Genomic DNA, 8,562 nt, shown 5'->3' with positions numbered 1-8,562 from the left:
CCTACGCTATCACTTTGCTTGCGTTGGCAAAGGCCCACACCAGTCTGCAGGCCAGAAAGGAACCATGAAGTCTATGGTCAGCCAGGCATTTAAGCCAGAAAGAGGCATGCCAATATAAAGCCTTCATAAACCTCTAAACCCAGGAGCACATCATTCAAATATTCTAGCATCTAATAGGTGACTTTCTAGACTAAAAAGAGGGAGCAGGGATTTTAGAAGTGGCCCTTACGCTGCTAGAGGTTTCTGATCCCAGTGGTGGTGTAATGAGGGGGAAGCATCAAGAGGCTGAAGTCTAGCAATTAAATATAGTAAGCAGCTTTCCTCCCCTGCCTAGACTCAACTTCCCTTGTTTTTTCATGATTACACTCTGTCTCAATTCCTTCTGTGAGGTGATGGGCAGCAAAGGAGGTTGGGTTTGTGTGAATGGTTTCTGTGTGGCATTTCTCTGTACTTCTAACTTTTCCTCTGTGCTTTTGTCCCTTCAGGCTATGGCATGGAGGGGATGCCTCTTTCCAAGAGTATGTCTCTCTTAATAGTCACCTTGTACACCTCATTACATGTGTCCCAATGTCTCCTTCCCTGGTAGCTGCTGCTGCTTTCTTAAATATATTTGAGCAGAGGTGCTATGCGCTCCTCTGGCTGAAGTTTTGGCTCATGCCTGGCTGGTTACATGGGTTTCTGAGTTGACTAGCACTGGACAGTTCATGGTGTCTTCAAATACAGGTCTCACTGCAGCCCTTGCTGCCTGAACTCTGCCAGTTACACCTAGCACAGCACCCACATGTGAACTTGCATGAAAGCAGTGAACCCTGCAATTTATGCTCAATATAAATAGAAAGGTGTTTGACCTGGGGATGGAGAAGTTGTACTGATGTCTAAAACTGCTCAGGCAAGTTACAAGTCCCCTAAGACCTGATGGATCATTCCACATGGAGATCTCATTCCCAAAGAGCAGGGATGTGACTTATCTGGAAGAGGTCTTAAACAGTATTGGATTTTTTTGCTTATGTAAATACACTCTTAGAAATCTGAGATGAAGGGAAGCAGGAGGCATACACTCTGCTGCCTCTCTCGAGAGCTGACTAGACCCAAACAACTCTGGTATATGGGCTGACAGCCGGCCATGTTGTCAGAGTACTGTGCCCAAGGAAACAAAGCCTCCTCTCTGGAGGCTTTTTAACCACAAATAATGACCCAGACTGTGCCACAGATTGACAAGGACAAGAGACTGACTTGTCCAAAGTCAAGTAGTCTAATCTAATCTGCAAGTCAGGGTAATGTCACCTCTTATCTCTGCAATAATTGAATTGTAAAACCTTGTGCAACTTTTCTGTTGCTATGGTATGCTTTGGCACAAGGGTACTTCAGACTTGAGAGCATCTTTTCCCTGCAAGTGCACAGATAACACAGATGACCTTGCAGTCACAGAGTTGCTGGTTTGTTCTGTTTAATCTGTGTCCATCTTCCATAGGAAGTAAAAATTAGCTTAGTACTGTTTTCTTATTTTCCCCTTTTTCACACTGCAATAAAAGGAGAATTTAAGGCTCTCTGGCATGTGCCATCTCTGATCCTTTACTGAGATCCAGGAAGGACTCCTAGGATGTAGATACTGAATCTCATTGAATAGTGTCATGTAATGCCTATGCAAGTCAGAGTGCCCTTCTGTGAGCTAGCTGGCACTGATTGTATGAACCTGCCTGATCATGACCCCATGACCTGCAGTGTTGGCACACTCTGCTAAGCAGCTTACATAATAATATGAAGGTATGGAAGGAAATCTCTGTCTTGCAGGGCTAAAGGTCTCTAGCCAAATTTCACATCTTTGGTTCCTCTGACGAACGCCTTATCTCAGACCTACAGCATACTTTCTTAGCTGGAAGATTTATCAGCTTACAAAGGAATGAGTCAAGGATCCCATAAAGAATCTGCAGAGTCCATACAAAAGAAGAGGGCAGAAAAACTGTAGCAAAGAGGTGGGCTGTGTAGGGAGAGGTTTTTTTGTTTATACAACTGCTTACAGTGTATACTGCCCAGCACAGCAACTTTGGCTCCTTGGTCAGGCCAAGCAGTGCAAGGCAAGGCCAGAAGTCAGGAGCTAGCAAAGGTTAGGTATTGTCCCCTGATGATTTCTGGTTTGAAGCCTGAGTGGACTGGGGAAGAAGACTGGGAACAGACAAAGTACACCTTTGGCAGCCAGATGAAAATCCCAAAGCAAAGCACTAACTTCAGATAAAATTCACACTTCTGTACCTAGCCTGTGGTCTTGAATGCTACCTGAATGCTTATATTCTGCTGTAACAAGGAGATACATAAGACTTTATTGTAGGATGTTGCCAGCTATCATCCACATATCCCCAACCACTATTGGTCTAACAGTAGTGATTGCTTTCCACAGAATGAAGTCCCTTCCTTTATTAGTATGGGAGAGCTGGAATAAACAGTAGCTGTAATAACAGACCCTCACAGCATATGATGTGCAACCAATTAAGAAACGTGCTGCACTCTGCAGCTTTGACAGACATACACCCTCAAGACTAGCAGCAGGGATGAAGTACCCCATGGACAATTACAACTGCACATGGAGGCTTTACACCTCATTATGATGCTGAAAGGCCACTACAAGGCTCTAAGCCATAATGGCAGATGCGAGAAGGGAATAGTTCAACAGTGTTTATTCTGAGTGAGAAGAGATATAATCCATATGTGGATCGCATTCCCAGAATGCCAGCCCAATGTACCACATGCTAGACCAGGCCACTACAGGTAAGAGAGATTTTCACTCGGACTGCTGTTAGAGATGCTGAAAAAACAACAAATCACTCACATTTGCAGAGCTCTGACAGTGTGTTGCTGAGGGCTTCATGCTGTAAATCTCAAAGATCTCTTCAACAGGAATGCTGTTCTGTGAAGACAGGTAAAGAGAGAGGTTCAGCTCTCAGGAGTAGCTCATATCCCCTTCTTTTGATCTCTGAAATGGCTTTCATGTAAACTCCTAGTATTGTTTCATGCTGCTAGTACAAATCTATTGAGATCTGGCCCTAAAACTTGCTCACCGTTTTGCACATGGGTGAGACAAGATAAGTAACCTATATATACACAGGACCACCTACTGAAACTGCCTATTTGGTTTTCTAACGCTGAGCAAAACTTAATGGCTACCTGATAAAAACCAGACAGATCTGTAATATTTGCACTGTCTGTATACTGTGCTTTCAATGATCAGAAACATCCAGGGTACAGGGAGTGTTCCTAGACAGGTGCCATAGAGCAAAAGATATTGCTATCTTTCTTGCCCTCTTACCATTAATATTCCATCATATGAAGATAAGATCATAGCTTCTCTCTCAGTTCAGCTGGGATACGTGTATCGACTGTGAGCTGCAAAATTCCTGTATAGTGTTTTGAACAAGAAGATTATTAGCCTGGTGTTATAAATGCAAAAAGTAGTCCTGGGCTCATTCACTGCTCCTTTTACTCCATTTTCACACTGGTATAACCCACTGCAACAGCAGGGGCCTTAGCTTTGCAATACTCGCATTTTCTCTCTTGTCAGTGCAGTCTGAGCATCCAAATCACTTAGCCACAACAAAGCAACACTGAAGGCTAAGTTGAAGTGGACCTGGAAAGACAGAAGAACCTTATGTGTTTTGTTGTACTATAATTGCTTCACCGAGGGATGACAGAAAGACCACTGAAATGCAGGGCAACATGGGCTGAAGCCCAGCATTGTCTCAACTATACTGGGTACCTCACCAGTTGTAAAACACTTGCTGAGGCTTGAGGGGTTTTAAACACACGCAGACAGACTTTCTCAGCTTATCTGAAAGATGTTTTGTTATGCACAGACAGCTTTAGTTTGTGAAGAATTCCCTTTGATCAGTTGACTTGAACTTTATCAGATGTCCTCTATGAATGAGGTCTGTCTTGATGAAAAATCAGCAAAAACTTGAAGTATCCTGGGTACATTACACTGGGATGCTATTCACAGCCAATCTCTTTACTCATTTCAGTAATGGTCTTTTATTGATCATTGTAGGAACACGTTATTTAGAGCCATCAAACAGCCATCCTTCAGAGTTCTCAGTATCTCTGCAGCTGGAAGATAGGAAGTAACAAGTCTGGTGATTACCATCTCACCTAGAAAGGTAGGTTGCCTTTGGCCTCTTGGATCAAATTCATTTTCTCGTAGTCTGATGCCAACATAATCTCCCCTTAAAATAAGAAAATAACTGAATCACAACTGGTTCTAAGCAATGCAGTGCATAAGAAATGTAATAGATTACTCTAAAGCTAGTGCGAGACCAGGGTTAAATTTGCTATGATTCAGCACTAGGAATCTGCTCCAGGATTTCTCACAGACACCTCCTAAGTAGGAAAGCTGTTAGTTTTATGCATCACTGCTGATCTTAGCTTCTCTCAAACCACACTGCTGTCTTTCCCAAAGGCTCCAAAATGAAGGAAGAACTACAAATATGATTCAAAGTATTTAAAGCTTGGAGACTCACAGAAGGATTTCACTGTACAGCCAAGAGACTTAAAGAGATACTTCACAGGTGCTTGTTCTTCTCATTCAGAGGAGGCTTGATTCTGCAGTCTTTCCACAGACTACATATGACTGATCCATGAAAGCAGTCCTAGGGAAGATGGGCACAGGACTTGTATGGAATAGTGGGGACACTGCTTGCATCCCCTGAGAGTTGTCTTCTGCACCAAAGAGCCTGAGATACTGCTGCATGAACTAGGAGACTCCTTATAGCAGCTGCACTGGCTGCATGGTAAAGGAGGAACTCCTCAACTCTCTGGTCACACCCACTGACAGAGAGCAAGTTCTGGGCTGTGGTATCTCTACTGTCATGTATGCAGCCAGGTCTCACATTGCAGACTGCATGTAAGAAAATGAAGAGCATCTCAAAGGAAGTCTGTTGATACTTTACAGCAGGAGAAGACTAAGGCTTTCCAGTTGTCATCCAGCTAGGTGGTACAACCCTTTGCAATGAAAACAAGTCCATCTCAAATGTAACAAAGGCAGTTGTGGGCAATTGCTACTTACAGGAGTTTTTCAATCTCTTTCTGCAGGCATTTTCTTTCCATACTCTAGCTGTCACTGTAACATAAGCTCAATGGGATCTAGGAGAGAGAAAAATGCATCCTACCAAGTATCTCTGTCTGAGCAAATCTGAATTGCAGATAAAGAGTATGGGACTCTTGGAGACCCCCTATAAAAATCTTGCCAAAGCCACTTTCCAGGTAGGATTGCAACAGAAGCTAAGAAAAATCTAGTCAAGAAAGAGAAGACAACATGCACAGTACTGAAAATGAGGGTAAGGAGGGTCTATGAAGAGGACAGTCTGGAAGAGATGAGGTAACAACTGGTCTGACAGGATACAGCACAGAGAGCAGCCAGCACCTGGCCCACCGACTTATTGTAAAATCAAAGCACAGTCCTCTGCTCCATAATACACAAAGTAATGACACACCTAGTAAGTTCTCTGTGACTGGATATTGTCCCCCTATTCTCTCTCTCATATGTGTACAGAAGAAATCATGCACTACCTGTATCAACTCTTGGAATAGGCCTCAGGATCTGGATTTGGAGACTCTCTGACTTCAGATATCTATGAGGAGGAATTCCCTCTTGATGCTGCTGTTCCTTTCTTGCCTCTGCCACTCATTTTGTGTGCCAGGGAAATTAGGCTATGGCTTCATGCAGGACTGCAGCTTTCTCCTGTTGCTTAGAAACAATGCTGCTGAGCTGAGAGAAATTGAAAGAAAACAAAACACAAAGAGGTTAAACCTGCACCTTCAAGTTGGGTTATCAGTTTCAAGCTGGATGATCATTTTACACTTCTAGTCATTAAGTTTCACTGCTGAGTGGCTAGTTGGAAACATAGAAGACTTACTAATAAGGGAGGCAGAGACTATTCACTGGGTTTTCTGATCAATCTAATTGCTTGTAAAAGAAGCTATCAGCTTCCACTGTTCCAGCATTCCACTGTATGGAATGGTGAAAAACTACACCTGGTACCTCCTAAGAGCCCATCTGGGGTTCCATTTGCAGTGTTTATGGCATATAGCAAGGATCCTGCTACTTGTTTTTTCATCAATGTTATATTTTTGCTTACAGTATCAGGAGAGATTCTTAACAGCCAAGAAATCCCAACATGACTTACTAAATCCTGTTGTTGTCCTTCCAATGGATACAGGGCACTCCTTGCACAGGGTTGCTGATGGTAGCCAATGCATAATGATGACTAACAAGTCAGTGAGAGGCTACTGGATTTTGTACATTAGGAAGGTTTGCATGCTATAGTTCTGAATGGGATGAGCCATTCCCATCCTTGGGAATGTACTTCTCATATTATTTACTGATTACCTAGTAAACAATAGGAATGTGTTTATGAGACATGATCATAATGTTACCTCTCTTTGTGATGGCTTAAGAAAACATAAAGGCAAATGTATTATCATGAGACATACATGCTTTACAGGAAGAAGCCTACTTGGTATTTACAGAATTTATGCTGTGCTTTCTCTTCCTTACTTCATTTTGCCACTCTCTTTCCAAAGCCCAAGCTTTAGGTATGTGCCTAGGCAGATACAAGGGGTAAAGGTGATGGACATGGGTCTGGTTCTGCCACCTACTGTGTCTGCCATAGCAGTGGAAAGCCTGGTGGACAGCCACTGAGGGAGGATGAGTTGGGAAGTGGCCCCTCCTAGCAGCATTAGATTCTTATGGCCATTCTCATTAATTCTATGGCAAAAGGAGTACCAAGCTGAGCGCTTCCCCACCTTTCATTACAGCTGCAAGGCTTGTAATCAAGTTGTATTTGATTTTTGAGGGCATCCACCTCGCAGGCATCACGGCAACCCTTGGTCTCCAGTAGAGCTGCTACTTGTTCTCCTTTGAGAAACGTGTATCTACTGCCTGCCTTTCTTCCAGTTACACATACCAAGGGCTTATCTGGTATGGCTAGGTGAGTGTGAAAAGTGGCCTCCAAAAGCGAACATAGCCATACCAGGACTGACCCAAAGTCCTGCTAACCCAACCTGACTCCTATTATGTGGCAGGGGTGATACCTTGATGAAGAAAGTGACTTTCCAGAAATGAGGCTGGTCCCCAACCCTGCGGTGAACTGACCCCTGCAATTTCCCCAAAACCAAGAAATGTTTCTGTATTCTTGCAAGGCAGGGAGGGGAGGTGGCACTGTTTGTGCTCTTCTGGGGACAGCGGGAAGTAGCAGCCACTAGGGGATGCCTGGGGAAGGCATGGAAGACCTGGGCAGGCAAGCATCAAACTTTCTCAGCATATTTCCTCATTCTCCACTGATGTGCAGCTCAGGACTTCCTTGAGCAAAAAGTGTTGTCTTGGCAGTTAATAGCCCTTGCTTGTTTTTTACTTCCACAAACTTGTCCAATCACTTTTTGAAACTTTAGTAATTGACATCTGCCATATCACCTGGCAAATATTTCCACTGTTGAAAAAGGGCTGTGTGGGAAAGGGTCATTGGTTTTAAGCTGTACACTGTTAATTTAATTTGCTGACCAGTGTGCTTAGTAAACTTAGTAAGTTTAGGGCCCTCGAACTGTGGAATTTATCATGCATGGCGCACACAATACGTATTAGAGAAGGATACTTAAAGTCTTTTCCCCGCACCATAGAGCATTTAATGCCAGTCACGGGTTCCCCAGAGCAAGAAATAAAGCAACAGCCAGGTCTGTGTGTCTGCAGCATTGTCCTCTACTCCAGGTCTGATTTTCAGGGCTGTTGTGGAAGGTGTTTTGTCAACCTGCTACTTAATTAAGTTGGAAGTAATAATTTTATTTAATAATTCACATGATTTGACACCGATCAGCTAAGGTACTAAAAAATACCACATAAAACAGTAATAGGATTTAGGACTCTTGCAAAGCACTACCATTCTACCTGTGGCAGCAGGTTAGAAGTGTTTTTACCAGCTTTGTTTGTATTGCAAATACCCTCTGGTACCTCCACTGTAAATTGCTGCTCTTCAGACTATTTTGCTTTTTCCTTAGGTGTTACTTCCTTAAAATACTTAACACATCTGTACAGATCTGTCACTTCTGCACATGCAATGTCAAATTCTTGAAGACAAATTCAAAGGGGTCTGGAAAGCAATGCATTAACTTGGACTGAAATGTAAATTACTTAAGGAAAAAAATCCTTTTAATAGTCTGTAAAATGTCACTTTTCTGCAGGTGAAAGCTGTAAGTCAGGTGCTGAATTCTGCAGACGATCGAACCCTAACTTTGGGGTGAGATTCGTCCTTCAGAACAGTCCTCGGCTTTTCTGAGGCGTTTCAGGAGCGTTTTAGCTCTGCGTGCCCGGGACCAGCTGGCGGCAACAGCACCTCACGGGCTCGGTCTCAAAGCTAGACGCTTCCAGACAGAAGGGCGATGAGGCCACGGCGGCTGAGAAGGCGGCATGTCGGAGTTCCCTTCCCCTGTGAGGGCGGGGAGCTTCCCCTCAGTGCCGGGACGTGGCCCGAGGTGGCGGCGCAAAATGGCGGCGCGGCCTAGGCCCGAGCGCGGGGGTGCTGCGGG

At 43.9% G+C, this 8,562-nt stretch overlaps 1 protein-coding gene across 1 annotated transcript in view; it reads right to left on the bottom strand.

Annotated features, from left to right (window-relative positions):
- LOC104471676 (gamma-crystallin 1-like) overlaps positions 1 to 8,445 on the bottom strand; it is a gene marked incomplete at its 3' end in the record, with an annotated part of 26,685 nt that extends 18,240 nt beyond the window's left edge. The window contains 1 exon segment of the mRNA XM_010087100.1: positions 8,375 to 8,445. Within this exon segment, the coding sequence (XP_010085402.1) occupies positions 8,375 to 8,445 (71 nt within the window).
- Between the last annotated feature and the right edge of the window lie 117 nt (positions 8,446 to 8,562).

The sequence above is a fragment of the Pterocles gutturalis genome, unplaced genomic scaffold (genome assembly GCF_000699245.1).
Source record: "Pterocles gutturalis isolate BGI_N339 unplaced genomic scaffold, ASM69924v1 scaffold43636, whole genome shotgun sequence".
NCBI lineage: Eukaryota > Metazoa > Chordata > Aves > Pterocliformes > Pteroclidae > Pterocles > Pterocles gutturalis.
Note: the sequence above shows the minus strand (reverse complement) of the source record. Positions and strands in the feature narration are given on the sequence as shown.